Source organism: Urocitellus parryii, chromosome 14 (assembly GCF_045843805.1).
Source record: "Urocitellus parryii isolate mUroPar1 chromosome 14, mUroPar1.hap1, whole genome shotgun sequence".
Lineage (NCBI taxonomy): Eukaryota > Metazoa > Chordata > Mammalia > Rodentia > Sciuridae > Urocitellus > Urocitellus parryii.
In genome coordinates this window covers 46,218,540-46,240,852 of record NC_135544.1, presented here as the reverse complement: position 1 = coordinate 46,240,852, position 22,313 = coordinate 46,218,540, and the positions used below count along the sequence as shown (strand labels likewise).

General features: G+C 38.0%; 1 protein-coding gene across 8 annotated transcripts in view; it reads right to left on the bottom strand.

Moving 5' to 3' along the window:
• Nucleotides 1-536: 536 nt before the first annotated feature.
• Marchf1 (membrane associated ring-CH-type finger 1) overlaps nucleotides 537-22,313 on the bottom strand; it is a 410,023-nt gene continuing 388,246 nt past the window's right edge. For 4 of the 8 annotated variants that reach the window (XM_077792655.1, XM_077792651.1, XM_026395842.1 and 1 more), the window contains 2 exons: nucleotides 14,453-14,600; nucleotides 537-1,192 (listed from right to left, as the gene is read on the bottom strand). In XM_077792655.1, coding sequence (XP_077648781.1) covers nucleotides 894-1,192; nucleotides 14,453-14,600 — 447 coding nt within the window. In that variant the 3' untranslated portion in view covers nucleotides 537-893. The remainder of the gene's footprint in view (nucleotides 1,193-14,452; nucleotides 14,601-22,313) is intronic. The other 4 variants (XM_077792654.1, XM_026395844.1, XM_077792652.1 and 1 more) reach the window with 1 other exon arrangement.

Here is a 22,313-nt window from a genome sequence, read left to right as displayed (position 1 = left end):
TGAAGAATTGATTTAAAAAAACGACTGTTTCAATAATGTTTTACATTGATAGCATATGGTGTTAAATTATAAAAATTAATTACACCTATTTACTTTTTATAAAGGGGCTACCTGTAAATTTAAAATTTGCATTTGTGCTTACATTTGTAGTTCAAGTTGTATTTCTGTTGGACAGGACTGTATTAGAAGGGCCAGGTAAAATATAGGACCCGTTAGACGATTTCAACTTTTGTGGGCATTTAAAAGAGCTAATTTCACCCAATAATCTTATGAAAATCTTTTGTTCATGATTCAAACATAGTTCCAAGTATTACTATCTTCAAATGTGTATTGCATCCATTTTTATAACATGCATCTGTCAAAATAACCAGACTTCACTATTGCCATAAAAATCTGTCAGCTGTCAAAGAATATCAAAATATGCATCCTCCAAGTTTGCTTCCAGTATGACAGGAATAATGCAGACAATTTCAGGCTTAAAACCAGATGTGTTTATCCAGATGAGATAGCTAACATTACAAGACCCTTAGAAGAAACACATGTTACAAGTCAAGTCTATATTCTTGAACTTTTCCCCTGCTACTACGAAGAGTATCATGTGTCCATTTAATTTGTCATTGCCTAAAAGCATTCCGGTACCAACAGTTCTGTATTGTCTTAGAAGTCATTCTCTAGCCATCTTCACATTTCCATATCACACTTCAGGCTCCCTTCCTGGTGTCCTGCTCATTTGATGTTTTTTCCTTCTGTCCTTTTTGAGCAAAGTAAGGAAAAATGAGTCAGTAGGAGCAAGGAGCCGATAAAGAAGTGAGTAATGCAGGATCGCTTCAGTCAAGTGTAGTGGCTGAGGCTAGAAAGACGGTCTTCTGAGAAGAAACTGTCAACTGGTTCCATCAAACTGGTATGACTTCTGGGGGACCGCTCTCTGCAGACGGCAGTGAATTTGTACCCGTTTGTGATACTGGCACCACCACAGCCTCCTTGGTGTCCGTATTTACATTACACGAGAAGTTCTTCTCCAGCTTATTGGCAGTGTCTGGGCAATTTTGCACAAAGATCACACGGTTGTAGGCCTTCAGCCTGCGCCACAATTGGACATAGACTTTACACTGTACATACATGAAGACGAGACCTCCTGTGAAGCCAATGGCCACCACAACCAGTTTTGTCCAAAATGGCCATTCAAGGACACCTTTGAAATAAAAAGAGAATGTTATCACCAAGTTGTCATTAATGGTTTTGGGTATTTTTTCCTTTGGCCCCCTTCAGAAGACCAGACCTACTTGCTAAATTATGTTAATAGAAATATTTTTAATAACCAGGAAGATTTGTAACCTAATTGGCTTAATTGCTTTCAGATATTCTAAATATACAGCTAAAATTGCATATGAAGAAATTTTCTCATCTATTGTTGCAGTGACCTCTTGCATCCAATATCTGCTCTAATCATCAGATACTGTGTTAGACATTGGGCACTTTGACGTTTATTCCTTATAGCTAAATCTTGAAGGATCGTGAACACACTGAAAGGATCAGAGTTCAAATCCTTTTAAGAAGGTGAAATAATGCATATATATGTAGGCTTATGCAGACTAATCTCCCTACATGCATTCCCTGTGAGAGAAGCCTGCCATATCCTTCTCACTAAACAGACAGAATTTCTGCGGACAGTCATGCAAAGGACTTAAGGTTTTCGTTGCTTGTTTCATAAATTTTTATATTGTCACAAAGAACCATAGCTTGGATGTGGTGGCACACATCTGTTATCCCAGGGACCCAGGAGGTTAAAGCAGGAGGGTCACAAGTTTGAACCCAGTCCCAGTAATTTAGTGACCCCCCTGAGCCATAAAAGGTTTGGGAGCGGGTGCTAGGAAGGTAGCTCAGTGGTCTTGTGTCTCTGGGTTTAGTTCCCAGTACCAAAAAAAAAAAAAAAAAAAAAATCCTAGATACGTGTATTTTCTTCTCATTTCCCATACCATTACTAGATACAAGCTTTCTTTCACAAAGAAACAGTTTTTACAACAGTGAGTATATGGCCACACCAGGATGGTGTGGGGGACATATTTGCTATATGTGAAAAACAGTCAAGTGAAAGTGTGGCTCTGTAGAGAAGGACAGTAAAAGTAGATAGAAACCACAGCAAGTCTATGGTTCTATGTTTTTATAAATGTGAATGAGATTTCTACCTTTTGTTAATAGTGACATTTGCTTTATGCTTCTGAAAGCAAAATTGACAGTACCTCTTTTCTATCACAAAAGATTATCTAGAAGTAACAGGGTGTCCTGTCAATTCCTGGTCCCAAATATGAAATATGGAACATTTGTATGCCCAGACTCCACAGCAAAGACAATGTTATTCTTGACGTTTACATAGTTAATATTGCAAGTATTGTCAAACTCTTACAGACATGATAATCATGTGATAAGATTTTAGTTTTCCACTGTGGAAAAAGCTAATGCAAACTTAATAATCATAGTAACTTTTTCATATTTTTAAATTCTTACTTTTTCTGTTTTTCTATATTTTCTTTTAAATACCTGTTGTATTTGTCATTTGGCAAAATAGACTGAAGTCTGGACTCATTTCAACCTTTCCAACATTTTTTTTTTCTTAAAATGTTTGCCTCTAACTCTTTTGGAAGAGAATTGGAAATTTTGGAAGAAATGCTCTCTGAATTTAAAAGTTATGTTACTGACATAAAAAACCTCTCACTATTGTTGATGTTTTATTCATTTGTGGCTCTGTTTAGCACTGTTGACCTAAAATGAATTTTTATGCTTCTTTCAGTATCAAATCTGAAACTTAATTTTGCAATGGATCAAATATATTCAAAAGAATTTATTCAAACCTTCATGGCTAGCAAAGATAAATGTTTTCTCTAACTTCTGATTTGCAAGGACTTCCTTTTGATTTAACCAACTCATGGTGTCAGCATCCTGAACATATCCTTGATCCCAGTGGAAATAACACTTCAAAATATCATTTGTCAAAGCTCACACAAGTAGAAAATGGGTAATAATAAGTCTATATCAAAGAAATCAAAATCAACAATTGGTAACCTTTCAAAGCAGAAAGAACTAACCCAGATAGTTTTATTAATGTATTCCTCCAAACATCTTTCTACAAATCTAACCTTATTCTAAAATAGTTTGTTATAAAAAGAATGTATATCACTAAGGTTAGTTCCATGAATTCAAGCCTGTCTAGGACAGACTAAAATCTCATAGTGAGATGACTTTGTCACCATTTAAGTATTTGGAAGTTGTAATATATGTGTATCTATAGAAACTATCTCACCCAAACACCTCATATCTTGAAACTATGCCCAATTTTGTTCCTAAAATTTGCTGTGATCAAATATCTCTGTTTTATACTTGTGTTCAGAAGCCTGATTTCTGTCACCCGAAGCCTTTTTTTTAGTAAACTTTACCTAAAATCCTATCGGTGTAGCTATTTCCCAAACATCCCATTTTCTAACACAGATCCATGCTTTAGCATATGCTCTTCCGTCTGTCCTCTTTACAGTAACCTACTAATTCTTCAGAACCCACCCCAGGGAGAGAAGAGTGCAGTCTCTTTCATGAGACTGGCAAACATAAATTCATGTCCTAATTAGTGACAACACTATCCTCCTAATTGCTGTCATAGCTTAATGGTCCCTAACACCCCAGTCTAGGTCAGCCTCTGAAGTTGGCACACAAAGCAAAATCTCTTTGCCATTGAGGCTCAGGAGAAGCAAACACATTCTCAAAATGTTGCAAATTGTTTGTATAGAAACTTTCTGAATGTTAACTGGTTAAATGTTACTTTAGAGTAAAATGGAATTATTCTGAATATAAGGACAGACACTGGAGTTTTCATGTCTACCTACTTGAGTCAGAACCTTGGAAAACTAATTAAGGTATAATGGCAGTCAACTTTTTAAAGGAACAGAGATCAATTATCAATGCATTTACTTAACAGAAGATGCTATTTTTAGAAAACAAATTGGCAAAAAACCACCAAAAAACAGAACTTTTGATTTTAGAAACTCCAGAGTACAAAAATGGACTATCTCAGATATTTGGCAGTATTTTGTTGGTCACATACTGTTTCCATTGTCCCACACAGCTAATCTTTGATTTTAAGGATAGTGATTTTCACATTGGAGGTCTGCTACCTGGGTTTGATTTCTATAAGCTGATGTATTTGCTATCATGTGTGTTGAATGACAGCACTGGTCTTATCTAAGTGATAATAATGATACTGTATCATGTGTTCTAATACCCTCCAGAAACCTTTTCATTGAGGGATGGAAAAACAGAAGAAATTTTAAAAATTGGGGTATACAAATGTTTTATATTTATTCATAAATTTCCCAATGTGCTTATTACGACTTCTTGAATTGTGCCCTATCTGGTAGCATCAGTCCCTCATCTAAAGATTTCACTCCACTTTTCATAATGGACCACATAATCTGTACTTGAAACATATTCCTACATTTGTTTATTTGTTTTTGTAACAATTGCTTATTGTTGTACATTTCAAAAGATCAACTTCTTTATGAAATACAAATTTTTTTAGGTTAAAAAATAGACATTGCTCAATTCTTGATTTTTTATTTTTAGTATTCCAGCAAAAAAAAAAAATGAACTAAAAATGCAAAGTTCAAGACCTTTAGAGTCTGTCTATTTCAATTCTCCCATCTTCCTTTTTCTGCTATTTAATGCTAATGTGGAGACCATGACCCAATGATCTTGATCTAGTAACCTATGATAGTATTGAAATTTGGTTTGCATATTACATAGAAATAGCAATTAACTTGCTATTTTTATTTAAAATATTTTAAGTCAAAGCCTTCATAAATGATTTTAGGAGAAATTCTGACAAATAAGCATATGGGATAATTTTAATATTCACAAATAAATGGTAGCACACATTTAGAGATGGCTGGATCTGAGGGCTGTTCTTACTGAATGCTAAGGAGTATAGTGGTATCAAAATGTAGTTAAAAATAAAAAGAGTTGAATTCCTCTCTATGTAGAGTCCTTGTGTTTGGAGTGCAGGAGGGCTTTTTTAGCTCCTTTCTTAGTTCTCTCCATCTGCATGAGAGGAACCATCATCTGGCATGCCAACTCAGTGTCAACTATAAGTTTTCAACCATGGCTAGTTTTGTCTCCTAGGGGACATTTGGGAATGTCAAGAGACATTGCTTACTGTCATACCTGGAGTTGGGTTGGGGTGGTACTGATCCTTAGTAAATAGAAGCCACAGACTGAATGTCCCACAATGCATAATACAGCCACCCTCCGCCCCTGCCCCCATCAACAAATATTCAGTCCAAAATGTCAGTAGTGCTCAGGGTGAAAATCCCTGTGCTAAATTCTCCAAATTTAGAAGGACTTTTGCTATAAGCTATTATTTTAAGCAGTAGTTTCTGTGTTTAGAAAGCTTTTAGCCACAGACTGGAGATGAAGTGTGCTTTATCTCCCATTTTTAGGGAAATCCCCATGGATTACATCCAATTTTCCCTTCTGTTTGCTAAATCAAACTACCAGCTGTTCCTCATAAATGCCTGGAGATTTTCCACTCCTGAGCTTTTCTCCATGATATTTCTTTTCTTTGGATTTTGCTTCCCAACTTCTGCATGTCTCCTGCCCCACAACCCAACTCAGAAGTAATTCCTAGCTGAAAATGAACTTTCCCAGTGTCCCAGTTCCAAGTTATTTCTCTGTTTGTGGAATGGGTCCACTTTCTCTTGCAACTGTTTTAACCTCGATATCCTATAATCTTGACAAATACAGAATTTGTCCGGTTGGTCTTTGTTTTCAACAGTGCCTTGCTCAGTAGATATTTTAGAGATGAATGAAGATTTTACAGCTTCTCTTGTCAGTGAATCTCTGCTTTTGTTGGTAGACAATCTCAAGAACTCTCCTCATGCCCCTCCTCTCCTTCTGGAACTAGTGACCCGAATCCATAATTTACCAGTAGGTCTGAGCCAGGAGTAATCAGCTGTCTTTTTTTCTGCCTGTACTGGGAAATTTTGTGTGATCCCTCCCCTTTCTTTTACAAAGTAGCTATGAATCAGTTTCCTCTGCCCAACACATCCTTCCTTAATCTGTTCTTGGGAAATCAAAGCTCACACTAAACCCCTGGGCTGAATTTAGAGTGGTGAGACCATCTCCCAACCCACATACAAAAACAATCTGGGTGCAAATGATCATCTTTTAAAGAGATAATGTGTTGTTTCTTTTTGTCTTTGATGAAGTAGGCGAGATTTTTGTTTTCTATGAAAGAATCTTCTCAGGAGCACAAGGATTCATTTCTATTCCTGCTTTTGAGACTGGAATTCTGTGGGAGTTTCTGGAGGTTTGGGAATAAACTCTCTTTGCATTAATGGGAAACACTAATGGGACAGAAATTGGAGGAGCAAATATTTTGTCTACCATTATTTTCCAAAGAAATAAGAATCTTCTCTTATAATAAATTTAATTGGTTCATTTGCATTCTATATCATCATGCTAATTATCCAAAAAACAGCAATACATTCTCAGTCTCAATATGATTATTAAAATAGATTCCTCCAGGTTTCCTTGTAATAATTGGCTATATGTGATGTGGTACTTGAGAGCTGCAACATTTTAACACACCATCCCAAAGCAATCAACATGCTAATAGCTTTTCCAAGAAAGGCTTGAGATGGTCTGCACATTTACCCTTCAATATGATGTTGCAGACTTCACAAATTAGAGGAATCAAAATGCTACATTATTTCTTCTGAAAGCATAGAGCTGCCAGAATGACAGGAATCAGTCCACGGTTTTTAAGGAAATGTTTATTTAAAGAGCAAAGTAAAAGCACTGTGGACAAAGAAAAACAGATGGACATCACAGCTTGTTCTAGACTCTTTTTGAGTCTGATTCTGGGCAAGATTTTTCTTACCCAGTGGGAGAACCTGGAGTGTCCAAGATTTTGAAAGAAAAGGTAAAAGTGGTTGAGTTGAGAAAATAAAAGTTAGAAATTATTTTTTCACAGAAAAAAAAAAAAACAACCCACATTTACCTTATCCTATTCTTTATTGCTGTTGGATCAGGAGACATGGATGGTGCTATTGATTTCTCCTTCAGGAACCTGAGACTGAAGCATCATCTATAAACAGGACCACTGCAACCAAGGGGCTATTTATAGTACTGTCTTTTCAACGTCACTACCAGAAAACCCCTCCTTTTTCTTTCCCTTTTTTTAATACTGGGGTTGAACCCAGGGGTGTTCTACCACTAAGCTACATTTCCAGCCCTTTTGTATTTTTTATTTTGCCGCAGGGTCTCATTAGGTTGCTGAAACTGGTCTTCAATTTGTGATCCCCCTGTCTCAACCTCCCCAGCCAATGGGAATACAGGTGTGCTCCGTCACACCTGGCTGGCTAAACCTCCTCCTTTTCAGCTAAGATATACCCCAATCCCAAAATGATTCAGACTTTTCTTCAGTCTCTTTGCAGGTCACATCTTAATAGGATTTCCCATAGTGTGGTTAATGACTTTTTAAAGATTTTTTGTTGTTGTTGTTGGAAAACTCCATACTTACTCCTGAAAGGTATGGATTTTTATTCCTAAAAATCAGCTATTTAGTGGTTATGCTTTTATCTACCCTAACTCAGGTAACTATTTCCTTTTTTTTTTTCATCTTTATTATTTTTTTTATTGTTGGTCGTTCAAAACATTACATAGTTCTTAATACATCATATTTCACAATTTGATTCAAGTGGGTTATGAACTCTCAATTATACCCCATATACAGATTGCTGAATCACATTAGTTACCCTTCCATTGATTGACAAATTGTTAATGTATCAGTTTCTTCATCCTTGGTAGCTTGTTGCAATTACAGTTCCCAATTGGCACAGGCCTCCCTGTGCCTTGGGTATGCAGTCCCATATTGACTCTGGGCTTTGCCATGTGACTTGCCTTGGCCTATAGGACGGTAGCAAACAGGATAAAATCAGAAACTTTAAAAATGTTTGCATATGGTGGTTTTGCTCTCCTGCTGCCCTTTTAAACATTGCAACTGCCATGTGAAGAAGGCAGGGCCATCACACTAGAGATAACTAACACACACACACACACACACACACACACACACACACACACACACAGCTTAGTTGTACCTGTCATAGCCCAGTCAATAGCATTTCCACTAGCAGATGTGTAAAGGGGCTTGTCCTTGCCTCTGTCGCTGCTGGCTGATACCTCAGCTCTCTGCAAACTCTAAATACCTAACTGACTTGCAAAATTGGGAGTGAAGTAAATGCTTGAAGTTTTAAGTTACTAAATTTCAGATTTTCATTTATTCATTCTTTTTTTTTTTTCTTTTACAGCAAACGCCAACTGATACATCATTTTAAAGTGGAGGTAAACATGGTATCTACTCCTATGGTTCTTAGTGGGTCTTAAATGAGTTATTAGGGCCTGTCACCTCCAAACAGCTACATAAATGTGAATAGTTGTTATTGCCTTTTTCTGGGTGATTTAAATGCTACAGGTTTTGGCTGACTGAGCTGTAGATTTAAGAGCAGAACTGCCTACCTCTAAGATCTTTCCAACTTTGCTGGAATGTTCGACCTCTGTGTGTTCCCCTTGACTGCAAGTAATGAAAACCTACAGAATCTAAGGGGGGAGAAGTCCAGTTAGCTACTAGCCAGGCTGCTAGCACTTGGTGACTCCTAGATGTCCTCATCATGTGACCCTGGGCATCCCTTCCAGTTGCAATTCTGTTCCTCAGGAGAATACTTCAGAAATCTCACTAAAAATAAACTAAAATGTCTTTAGATACGTATGGAGTGTATAGTTTTATTGTTATCTGTTAGGCAATATTTATGCCAAGCTTTCAGCCAAATGACAGTGGCTTGGGAACTGAGGTGTATCTGAGGGCCCCTTTCAGATTCATTTATTTTGCAGCAATATTGTTTCTTGGAAAATATATTTCCCTTGGTGATAATATTGTGTCCCCATCCTCTCCACCGGAGGCACAAAGGCTAGACACCGTAATAACTACTCTTTTGATTTCCCTTAAACTCCAATTGGGTAGGCAAGAAGGTCCCAAGTGGCCATTTATAGTATAGATGGAGACAGCATGAATTTCTTATTTTTTCATCTTAACCCCGGGGGTCTTTAAGATCTCTCCTAGCATTTAAATTTGATTTCTCAGTTTCCTGCTTATCTTATGTAGCAGAGCATGGGACTGGAGACACCTGGAGTGTGTCTAAAAGCTTTTTTTAAATCACCAAACAGCAGAAGAGAAGCTGCCTCATTTAACAGCTGCAGGGACAGTGCATACTTAGAAAACATATATCTCACTAGAAGTTGGAATATCTTTGACCGAGTGCTTAGGTTATGCAAAAGGTGTTACACAAAATGTGTTTGTATAAGGAAGTGTGTGTGTGTGAGTTGATTTTCTCCTGGTTGCTTTTCTCCAGTTGGAGAAATTACTGAATAAAAACAACTCTGTTTCACATATCTTTTCCTTAATTTGTTTCAATATATGAATAAACATATATGATAAATATGCATTATTTATGGATACACATTTCAGTTTACCTGATGCAAAGTAAAGTGCATGATTTCTGAAAAAAAGTCATACAAAGAAACTTTAGAAGGCACAAAATCTAACTTGTTTAGTTTCATAGAAGAGGAAACTGTACTTCAGAGAGATTAATGATTATTTTGTTCAAGATAGCTAGTCATTGTCTAGGACAGAACCAGAAGTCTCTTCTTCAGATAATTATCCCAAGACAGTGATTGTTATATTTGGGTTGTTCTTATCGGCTAGAGTCAGCAACAGCTAGAAAAAAAAAATGTTTGAATCTCTACTAATACCAAGGTGCTCTGAGAATGCCCCAGAGTTGCTTAGAGGCTCACAAGTGAGTCAGCCATGAAAATAAAAGTAACTCATTATGTGAGTATAAACCTTGTGGTATATATTTTTAAATAAATCTGGGATAACTTTAAGATCTGCACCTACAGTCTCCTTGACATAGGTTAAGCATCCCACATCTAAAAATCCAAAATCTAAAATGCTACAAAATCCCAAACTTTCTGAGAACTAACACAATGTCACCGTGGAAAGTTCCACCCCAGTAAATGGGCTGCAGCTGAAACACAGGCCCACTAAGCATACTGAACAAAATTGGGTGTCTAAGGTATAAAAAACACAAACGTATTTCATGTTTACACTTGAGTCCTATCCACAAGGTATCTTTTTGTGTATATGAAACTCTTCTGAAATTTGAAAATACCCCAAATGGATAGTATAAATTGTTGCTTTTTTTTTTTTTTGGTTCGTGTTTTGTGTTTCATTTTTAACAAACAAATAATGTATGAGAACATTCCTCTAGAACCTGTAAAGAGAAGGCAGGAAGAACAATTGTTGCCCCAATTAGAGTCAGTAACAAGGGTGATTTAGAGTGTTAAAATTTTCAAGTTCCATATGTTTCATTTATTTTACTTTATTTTCTGTCATCACAGGGGAATGAAAGAGTGGAGTGAGAGAGCCATCTGGGGCATCATGCATTTTAATCTAAAAGAATAACCCTTCTCAAACATATGGAGAATATTTTTTTTCTCCCAGTATTGTCATTACAGCTCAAAAATTTTTGCTGTTTTATATTCAACCTCAATTTTGGTTGAAAAGGACAATTTGTTCCTCTCCAATTATTTCTGAAGGTTTTTCAAGATAGATTTGAAATATGTTGACCTTTAAATTATGTGTTGATTTTTTTTCTAATAACTTTAAGCGTAAATTCAGGATCAACACAGTCCCAATGCCAGGGGAAGATGAACATAACAATGATTCAGACAGATGCCCATACTCCACTTAAATGTGTGCATGGGTAAGTAAGGTTTCAAACAATTTGAACGTAAATCCAGAGGGTACTCTTTACACATGTCACTGTGGCTTTCATATGTGGCCTGGGAGCCATCCCACTGGCATGTGACTCTGTAGAGATAGCCATGGGCACCATTTCTTGATAAACACCTGGCTACCTAATTCAAAAGCTTTAAACACTGAAGATAAAAATGATGTCATTTTTAGTTGCCTTTAAGAAACTGAAAGATCTATAAATTATATATAATGTATAATACAGTGTGTCTGCCCTAAGGGACAGTCCAGTGTGAGACAGTGGTCTGAGATCCAGCAACCACTCAAAATTGAAAAGAAAATATTCAAAGAAAATTCTAAAAGGAAAGTAAAAGGGGGAAAATCTCAGGTACAAGGAATTCATACCTCATCCTTCCTTCTATGACATTGACTGGACCAGACCAACTGCCACCTCCCAGAGGCAATGAGCATGAGATATGTGATGACAGGGACAAATATATCCCCACCTGTCTGAGCAGGTGAGGGGACTCAGATAGTTAAGTGCATTAACATGGTAAATCACATGGCGGGACAGATTCTCAACATAGCTGCATGACAGGAATCACATAAGGGATGATTAGACTGAATCTGTGGGGATAAACCACAGGTTTTATGGTGACGTAGAAACTCTACAGGTAATTCCAGTGTGCAAGGAAGACGGAGAGCCAGGGTGGGGCCAAGTGAGGGGTGGTCCTGGAAGCACATGGCAGGGCAGTGGCTCTCAGACATCGAAATAACCTGTAGACTTTTAAAGTACAAATTACCTAATTGCATCCTGGGATTCCTGATACAGTAGTCTACAAGAGTGAGAGGTTAGTTCGAATCTTTATTCACATGTGTGTGTGTGTGTGTGTGTGTGTGTGTGTGTGTGTGTGTATCTCCAAGGGATGTTGACGCATTTGTTCCTGCGACACATTCTGAGAACCACTGTATTGGGAATAATTATCCTAGTTTGTAGAGTTGAACCAGGTTTCCCACAGAGACTGGTATTACCTGCCAAGGCTGAGTCTGGGTTAGGGAGGTATTTGAGATATTTAAGTCTTAACTATGTGCAGTGGCAGTGGACAAGGAAGCTGTTTTTCACAGAGGGCAAAGCTTAGCAAGGGTCTGCAAGTAGATCTGAGGAGCAGAACAGATATTCACTCTCACTGGTGACACCTGAGTCCTGGGGACAGCAGAGTCCCATAAGGAGTTTGGGTTATATATTAAGATTATTGGCTAAATGGGGATAGGAATTGATTTGATCTGTGGTTTGTAAATTTGCTGTGATTATATAACCAAGCATGAGTTGAAGATGGACAAAATTGGAGAAAGTCTAGGTAAGAAGTTTTTGTACATGGTTGGTGTCAATAGAGAAGGAGACTAATGGACAGATTCTAGGGGCATAAGAGGCAGAATAAATGGGATTTGATGATTGATATAAAGGAGAGGAGGACAGATCAGGAATGAAAGCCTGAGATGTGGATTTGGCTGCTGGGTACAGTGTTGCCTCTCCCACAGTGTAGGGGTGAGGTGTGGGGTCGACCATGAGTTTGGACACAGTGAGGTTGGGGCACCTATAAGACCTTCAAACAGAAGTGTCCAGGAGGCAGGAGGATGCATGGAGCTGGCGGCTATCAGCATAGAAATGGCAGCTAAGGATGTAAGAATAACCAGGGGATGGGAGGATGAGCAGGGAGACAGAAATGTGGCAGGGCAATAGGTCTCTTGGGGACTGGAGATATCTGTTGGCTGAAGTTGAGATAAACTGAAGCTGAGCTGAAGTTGTAGGATGAATGGTCACATCTCACATGCTTCAGAAATACAGCTAAAATAAACCTGAGGGGTTTCTTTTGGATGGGTTATGAGGGTCTTAGCGGGAATGAAATGAGACTGCTGCTTGTCAATTCTAGCCTTTTGCCTTCCGTCCCTCATCTGTGGCCTGAGGAGAAGAGCCTGCAGTCTACTGTGACCAGACCAAGGCAGGGGCACAGGGTTGAGGCCACATTGACTTAGGGAAAATGCATGGCTCTCCAACACTGAGCGCCACATTAGCCACAACGGGTCTCTACAGCAGGTCTGCCCCGGGTTGCTAGAACGCAGGAGTCCTAAGGTAGTACATTGGGTGAAATTAGATGGGGACGTGTCTGCTTTCCCATCCACATAGGACTACCTGATTGCGGTGTTTAGGGCACACTTTCAAAAATTTGGCATGGGCCAGTACCTATGGCTAGAGGGAAGGGGTTAAGGAAAAAAAAAATAAGAAGAAAGAAAGAAAGAAAATAAGAAAGAAAGGTCTTATCCTCAGGGAATTTATTTAATCATGTGAATATAATGACATTTGAAAATCAATAATCTCTGGAACAATGTATAATGTAGTTGCAAACAAAGTAGTTTGATATAAATGATATAGTATATAAATGAGTTAATCCTGAACAAACAAACCAAAACCAGAGGCTCTGGCCTGCCCGATTTTCTGGTCTTTACACTTGATTTAGCAGCGTTTGCACTCTTTTGGGAAAGGACAGTAGTAGGATCTGCAGCTCTGTCCCTGGCTCTTGCTCTTCCCCCTCCCCTTGAAGTACATAAACGGCATCTACAGCGCATGTTGTGGATCCTTACAGTCTAAAGACGGCCGACCCCGTCTGCATGAGTAAATACAAGGGAACAGGATAGGCAGGCCCTTCTCTTTTAAAATTCTTTTCTTTCTTTGTTCTCTCACTGTATCCTACCTTCTTCTTTCTTTAGTTTTCCTATTTTGGGGGATAGCATATAAATATTTTTCATAACTCTTATAAACTCAAAATATACCATCTTAACAATTTCTCCTTTCAAATTCACAAGGAGAAATTGTTCAGATGGTATTGCGACTTGGGGCATGGGAGTATTTTTTCCTGTTTCACCAGCCACGATTTAGGCATGTACTGCAGCCACCACCCAGTGAGAGGACTACAGGCTGTCTTCAGAAGTGAATGCAAATGATATTTTACAGCCACTGTGCTTCCCATTTTTGCTTCTGTTGCAAATGATCTATCCATTTTAAATGTAAAAATACATTTTGAAGCATCTGTTTTTGTAGTCTTGACACCAATCTTCACAATCGCATTGGGCATAATTAAAATTTTAAACCATGGTGCTAATCCATGCTATCACATTATGTAGTACTAAGAAGCTATAACATGTTCCCTACTGGAATGTCATCTTATTCATGCATAAAAAGAAGCCATGAGTAGGGTGGACTGAATACAGTTTAAAATCCTTCCATTTTTAGTACTGTTCGCCTTTTCCTATCAGGAAGAAGCTGATCCCTTTTCTACTCCTGGAAAACCTGAAGGGGCAAATGTCATCTGTGAGTTTCTCCCTGCTAAGTTTTATATGAACTTGATACATCTCGTCTCACTTCAGCACCCTTTGTACTCAGTGCCTTCTAGTCAGAGTTAATCCAGGGAGTCACAACTGCCATCACTGGCTTTATTCATGCGTCAGCACAGCTAAACCCAAACCGGTCGACAGCTTCCCTGCCCACGTCTGGGTACAGTCATTAGGATCTAAGAGAGGAGAGAAAAGGCCCGCTCTTACCATTGTCATTGCCTTGCTTGATTTCCTCCGCGGTCCTGTCTATCAACACGTACAAAGACCAAACCACACAGGTGATGGCGATGACATGGAATGTGACAGAGCAGAATATTTTTCTCCTTTCACTTGTTGTCATCTGTAGTTTTTCCCACTGCAATTAGAAACAAATTACACAAAACTGAGTTTACAACTAAAAAATTAGGCTTTGATTTTTATTTCCCAGACATCGGTCACAAATGGAAGGAAAACATATTTTTGCAATTTAAGATTACACTATACTATTCAAATAAGTCATCATGTTTGGTGAACCATGAAATCATAAGAAGTTAAAGATATAAAAAAATAAAAAGATGTTGGATGCCATGGCGCATGCCTGTACTTCTAGCTATTTTGAAGGCTGAGGCCGGAGGATCACAATTTCAAGGCCAGACTCAGAAACTTAGTGAGACCCTGTCTCAACAATTTTTAAAAAGGGCTGGTGATGTAACTCAGTGGTAGGATGGCCCTCAGTTTGTATCTCTGGTACTGCAAAAATAAAAATTAATTAATTAATTAATACAAACAAAAATAATTTCCCATTTTCCAAGTGAATTAAGTCATTTTTGTTTTGTTAGTCTGTGTTGCATTCTATAATACGAATGATATACTTTTAATACTGCACAAGTTTTAGAAAACATTTCCTTTTAGGTTTCGGCCTATCACCTCTTTGTGGTACTAGATTACAAGTAGTGACAGGTAACATTGTCTTCTTATTATGACATGACCTTACATAGTGTTTCATTCTTTTTATCAGGGGTATAGGGTATTGGGGATTGAACTCAGGGGTACTCAACCACTGAGCCACATCCGTAGTCCTATTTTTTAAAAAAATTTTTATTTAGAGACAGGGTTCTCACTGAGTTGCTTAGCACCTGGCTTTTGCTAAGGCTGGCTTTGAAGTCGAGATCCTTCTGCCTCAGCCTCCCAAGTCCCTGGGACAACAGGCATGTGCCACGGTTCCTGGCTAGTATTACATTCTTGAATGTGTGAATTTAACGGGTATTTGAATGGCTGATTGATAGTTGCAAGGGAGAGTCAACGTTTTCTGTTCACAACTCTTGTAGAAAAACAAAATTTTAACATCCAGGCCATAGAAGACAATCTGCCAAAGCCCTTTTCAAAGTGGCCTTGATTTATTGCTGCCAGGAGAGTTGTAAATTCTGGGACAATCATTGTCCCTTAATCACACTCCTCAAAAATTGAGGGGTGCTCTCTAAGGCTGGGAGGCTACGGGTTGGTAGAAGAAGTGAAGCTTGTGTGAGGATATGTTTCCTATAGTGGGAAAAGTAGCCTCTCAAAAGAAACTTGGATGTTTGACATGCATAGCGTCACTTCATTTCCATGTTAGGAATCATGTCTTTATTTTGCCTTACTGTATTCCCAAAGGAAAATGAAATCACTATGATTTTATTAGCTGTGAACAAATATGCAGAGCTCTTAGTAATTCAAGATTCTTTATATTATTATGCCCTTGCTAAAGCAAAATCTTTAGAACTTGTGAAGACCCTACCCCAGCAACACACACTAGAACTTGATGCAGGACTTAATTAGAAGCAAGAGGGCATCCATCATGTTGCAGAGAGTCCTGGATCTGCCACCAGCTTGAGACATGACTGACATTGCTCACTCACACTGGGCCCCACTTAACTCATCTTCGTGAGAAGTAGATTTTGGCAGAGGTATGGCAGAGAGGCTTCCTTCACTTCTTCCTTTGTTAACAGGCTAATTCTACTAGGGTCGACCTTATGCCCAGCTAAAAGCTGCCTTTCCAACCTTGTTGGTAGAGGTGAACTTTGGCTATTTTCCACCAATGAGATATGAGCAGATATTTACAGGAACATTGAGATTTTGCTCCTGGATATAGGGATTATTCTTTATTCTTTGCTTCATAGGGGTCTATCAGAGCTAACTGCCCATTTACACTCCTTCCTGTACTCTTGTATCTTCTGTATTATTCTAATAATGGAGAAATCTTAATAACGTCCTAAGAAGTAAACACACATTTCAATCTACACTCTGTTTTGAAATAATCAACAACCAATTGAGAAGATTTTAGCATTGCTTTGGCTTTTATCGAAACTTCACATCATATCTGTGAAAGATTACTTCTTAAAATCTTGTTTTGGCATTTATTTATGGCAATGTTGATTTGAATAACCTGTATAATCATAGAATCTTACCATCTGGTAAGAGCATTTTGTGGTTTACCACTTACTAAATAGTCCTTGAATTACCTCAATATTCTGTATGACCAATACAAAAGGTGAGGTGGTGCAGAAAAGCAGATTCAGCTGTTCAGATTTTTAAAATGTTCCAGTGTACGGGAATACCCTCAATAACAAAATATTCCTACCAAGTGTATCCTCAATTGTAAAACTACCCATAAAAACCCTTAAAAATGAGTCTTCTTTTATCTAAGGAGTAATTTGATAAAATGTCTGGAACACATTATTTAAAATCAATGAACCTCCAATAGAAAAATATCAGTGGAACTGACACAGATGGCCAAATCATTTGTAAAGATTCCTTCTCGTTCCAGACAATAGAAGCTCCGAATTTATCACCTCTAACTGGCATTAGAAGTGACATTTTAAGGAGAAACGAAGTGTGAGGGGACCATCAACCTTTTCCATTTTATAAAGCTTTACAGAAACCATTCAGAAATTCACTACGCAGCGCACAGGTAAATGTGATGTCACAGCGCCTTCTACCTGGGGATTGTATTACTGCAGCCGATGTTCAATACACTACATCAACGAAATCATTGTATTTATAAACTGGACATGTTGTCTATTCAGTGTGCTATTTTATATAACAAGTTTCAATACTTTTTAAATTTTTTAAAATTTGTTCTAATTAGTTATACATGACACAAGAATGCACTTTGACACATCATACATAAACGGAGTATAACTTCTGATTCTTGTTGTACATGCACTTAGGGTAATAATGTCTGATTCATACAAGCCTTCACCATGAGGAATAGAAGGAGGAGGTAGGGAGGGATAGACAAAGCTGTCATAAAAGTACTGTGATTTAATATTTGTGTAATTGAAATTCAGTAGCAGCGCATAAAATATTTTGTGAAAGGAAAGTGGTAATCTGAAAATTCACATAGCATTTGACTCCCTTCCCAGCTTTATAAAACAAAGTGTAGTTTCTGCCTACATTAGCATGTGCATGATGTTACCAGGGTTATATCTCTAGAGGGTGGGGTGTCAGGAGAGCTGCTTTGGATTCTCAAAGTCCTAGTCACAACCTAGTGACTAGATGGTCACTAGATAGGGACGAGATGGACCAGAGTCACGACCATGGGCACAGCAGCAGAATCAGGATGCTAGTTAGAGACGAAAATTCTTGAGCTTTACTTTTGAGATGATCATATTGGCTTTTCCCATAGGGAACTCAGAAACTATGAACCTTGCCTCCTCCTTGATGAGGCCAGCCCCCTTCTGCCTTGCCACCAGTGGGGCAGCAATGGCCACCACCTTTCCTCTAGATTACTCAGACCTGAGCCAAATATTCAGTCCTCATGTCTCAGTGTGAAGGACACACACATCTCTCCATCTAGTGCAAACATTAGAGAGCACTCCCTTTCTCAAGGTAGAAGGGGGGACAGGGACACACCACAGCACACAAGCAGTCTTACAATGTTTTGCACTGCCCATTCAGTAATTAACAAGTTTTCTTTTTTTAGTTACTCCAAATATTTTATTTTTCTAACAGTGATACTATGTAAATGGAAGAAATGTCAAAATGTAAATGTAAAATGTCAAAAAACACTGGTTGGTATTTAGTCTGAGAATTAAACCAAAGCTCTCTTGAGGTTCAGAACTGATCAGTGACAAGACTTTTTGATTCTTCCAAGGAGTTCCTTCATAAGGCAGCCTTCTATCTAAACCTGCCCTGGAAGACAATTGAGATTCTGTCTGCCCTGTCACTGAAGACATGTGGGTTAAGAGTAAACCTGTAATTGCTATCACACCAAATCAAACACTGATGAGGTTTTGAGATCAAGTTTTCTTGAAAATTAGCATCAGCTAAGGTTGCTTCAAATACCCCAGCACCTCCTACATACTTGGTCTTTGGGCTTAGACTTTATAGTTCCTGGGTTTTGGGTACCTATTTGTTGTTCTGGGCCTTTGCTCCTTTGTTGAAATCCTTACACAATAGAAAGAATTGGACAGAATTATGTTATTCACTCAGAAATATTAAACCAGATTTTTTTCTGAAAAGATTTCTGAACTGTAGTATAAATTGATGAAAATATTGTTTCTGTGAAATTTTTCATTTGCTCTAGCTAAATCTAACAGTGCATTTCAGTGTGATTTTCTAAATTAAATTACTTGTATTTGTAGTCTATTCTAAGAGATAAATTTGAAAATACTGACTAATGAAAATGTTTAAAAAATCTTTGTAGAATGAAGGCAGTTAATTTGCACAACATTAAAAACCATGAGGTAGGGACTACTTTGCCAAAGCCATTTGTTTTTTCCTGGCCACTGTATAGGACCAAGAATTATCATGAAATCTATTGATTGATAGAGCAAATAACTGCTACTTGGTGGCACTAAGCCCCCATGGTAACTAGCAGAACTGGTTTCCATGTGCAGGCTGACCAGGCACTCCCGGCCAGCTGGCTGTGAAGTCTGTTGTTTCATAATGAAACAACATCAAAGCAAATTCACAGTTTAACTGTTTAAATTTTTCTAACTCAGCCTGTCATATTACAGTGGGGTTTTGTCACTCGTGTGCAAAATAATACCTAGAACAGCAGGTATGAAATGCATTGTATTATCTACACATCTTAATAACATATGCTGTGTTAGAGCGTAAATAAACCCTACAAAAATTCTAGAACCTTGGAGAAGTTCCTAGAGGATTCATTCCGGTGCAGCAGTATTTCTCAGTATTTGATTCTGACCAATACAAAGGGTAAGGTGGTGCAGAACTTGTAAGAAATTCAATATTTAGGGCTTTACAACAAATTTATCAAAGAGGAAGTTTTGATGGCACAGCCCCTGTAATCTGAGTTTTAACAAGCCCTCGGGTTATTCTCAAGCAAGCCAAAATTTGAGAATGACCTGTTTCATCAACGACAGTTGGCAGAACTGCATGGTGAACTCAGTGGATTCTATACTAGAAGTATCACTTGTCACTCCTATCATAAACGAGGAGTCCAGGGAAGGGAAGAAATCAACAAAATATTCTGGTTACCTGACTGTGATGTAAATATTTCAAATTGAAATTGAAAAACTCTCAAAAATCAATGAATTTATTTAAAATAAAATGATTGGTGTTAGCTCATTAATCACTAAAACAGTTTCATTTTTTAATTTTACCTTTTAAATTAGTGTTTAGGTAACATGAAGGCTTATTAAAACCTAATTGTATTAGTTACGATTAGTTACAAGTATTTGGGGACAGAACCAAGCTATTGACTTATGGACATTTGTGAAGAATTACTCTTGAGATGTTAATGAGTTACCAAATTCATAGATTTGCTCACAGTAAGTAATTTCTCCCTCAAATTGAATTTAAGAACACTAGAAGAAAAATCTGACTTGTTCAAGTCCCTAATGAAATTTCTAGAAACTTAATGGAAGATAGGAAACTTAAGTGAATTTATGCATGGAAATACAGAACATCACTAGTCATTTAAAAGGAATTTATTAAACTGTAGCCATTATCATAACATTGAACTTACAGCACCATATCCAAATGGATTCAGGTGTCCTTGCTTTACAGGTAACTGTATTATGTTGATAACATTTCTCAGGGATGAAGATGGGATTTTTCATGAGATTTAAGTCAGCCAGAGCCCCCCAGCTATTTTTCAACTACATATAGATCTTTTCTGAATATTAAATCTCACATGAGGGAAATACAGTCTGTTTATGTTAGCTATTGGAACAAAGATAAGAAGGTCAAGTGAGTGAGTTATTTTGCATATATAGGTAGAATCATCTGAAAGATTGTACATGATATCTTTTCTTTTTCTGTTAGGAATGAAAAAATCTTTCACAAGTTATAATAAACGCCCTAGTAACTTCATGTTCTTTTTGTGTAATTCAGGATGTTAACATTCAATGTTTCCCTAAGAAATACTGTGGTGGATGACAGATTTCACAAGAGGTTAAAGACACTCAAATATTCCAAATAAACCAAGAGCAGTAACGTGGTGTATGTGATAGTCACATCTTCCATATGATATGTGGAACCCGGCAGCGGCCTCACCTGGACTTTCTTGAAATGGACCTGACTGCCTTTGTGAGGGCAAAACTTACAGAGTTACCTGAGAATAGAGGAGTGAAAGAAATGGCTTTTTTTCCTCAAAAGGTAATTAACTTTGATTTCTGCTCACAAATACTCTTAGTGTTAGCTTTCAGAGAAAGATGTTTGAGGCTGATATAATAGAGCTTTACTGAGAAGAGATCACATTACTTTGGGGTATTTATAACACCATTGAAATGGAAAAGTAGAGGTGTGAGAGCAGTACAAATGCAACTTATTACAAAAATGCCGAAATACCATCGTAAAGAGCTAGGAGAAGGTGAGCTTAATTAAAGTGACATAGCAAACATAAGTTTGATGGATATGCTGGCCATGTTAGCTTACCATATGAAGAATACATGGCTAAGAATTGTCACTCAGTGGTGCTATTAGGTGTATGATGCAGTGTTGAAGCAGAGAGCCACGTCAACTGCCCACAAGAAATTGTCCAATTGTAAAGACACTAGTGGAAGCAAAAGCCAGAGAACATAGAAAACATTGGAAAGAGCTGTGGGGACCAGAGAGACCCTGAGTAGGGGCAGGAGGTTCGGCTGGTGGTGAGGAGAGGAACACAAGACAAAGTCATGTGGAACAGGCAAAGCAAGGGACCATGTGTTTGGAGAGGAATTGGAGCGAAGCGACTGAGAATTCTGACCCTGGGGATAGGCAGACCTGGATAGAGAGCCCCTTCTGACTTGGGGCAAGTAACCCACCCTCCTAACACCTTGGCCTCCTCCTTGGCAAAATTAGAATAACAGTAAGAACTCTTGCATAGGGTTATCAGAATTTATATGAGATTACATATACAAATAGTTAGCACGCAGCAAGCCAGCAAGTAATTCAGGGGTCTCTGGCTACTTCATTTATTCATTAATTTTGAGACAGTGTCTCAATATGATGCCCAGGCTGCTCTGAAACTCGTGGGCTTAAGCCATCCTCCTGCCTCAACGTCCGCAATGGCTGGGACTACAGCTATGGGCTAATTTGTCATTGTACTAGCTGCTTTATGAAGTTTCACATGATTCACAGATGTTTTATTAGGCCCATAGCAGACTTTAAAAATCATAATTATTTGTTGAATTCCTTTAAATGTAGCAAACTCAGTTTGCCAAAGTCCCTGCCACTCTCTTTGGTTTACAGCCAGTATATTTTACTCATTTATATTACCTGTTTGGTACCTTGTGAGTTTATGACCCTTGAAGTGATTAAAAGCCCTCATTAGAATCAGTAAGCAAAGTTTTTCAGAAGGATAGAAGCCATAAATCGCAAAAAGCACACACCAACTTTTGTGATCTTGTAAAGAGCTGAGGACTTTAGAAGCCAACATGAGGAGGTTTCAGAATGACCATTTGGTACTTGTTTTAGTTTCCTTTTCCCTCATTGTGACCAAAAGACCTGACTAGAATAATTAGAGGAAGAAAAGTTTATTTTGGCTCATGGTTTCAGAGGCTCAGTTCATGTTAGCCAACTTCATAGCTATGGGCCTGGGTGAAAGAGGACATCATCAGAAGGGTGTGACAGAGCAAAGCACTTCAGGACATGACAATCAGGA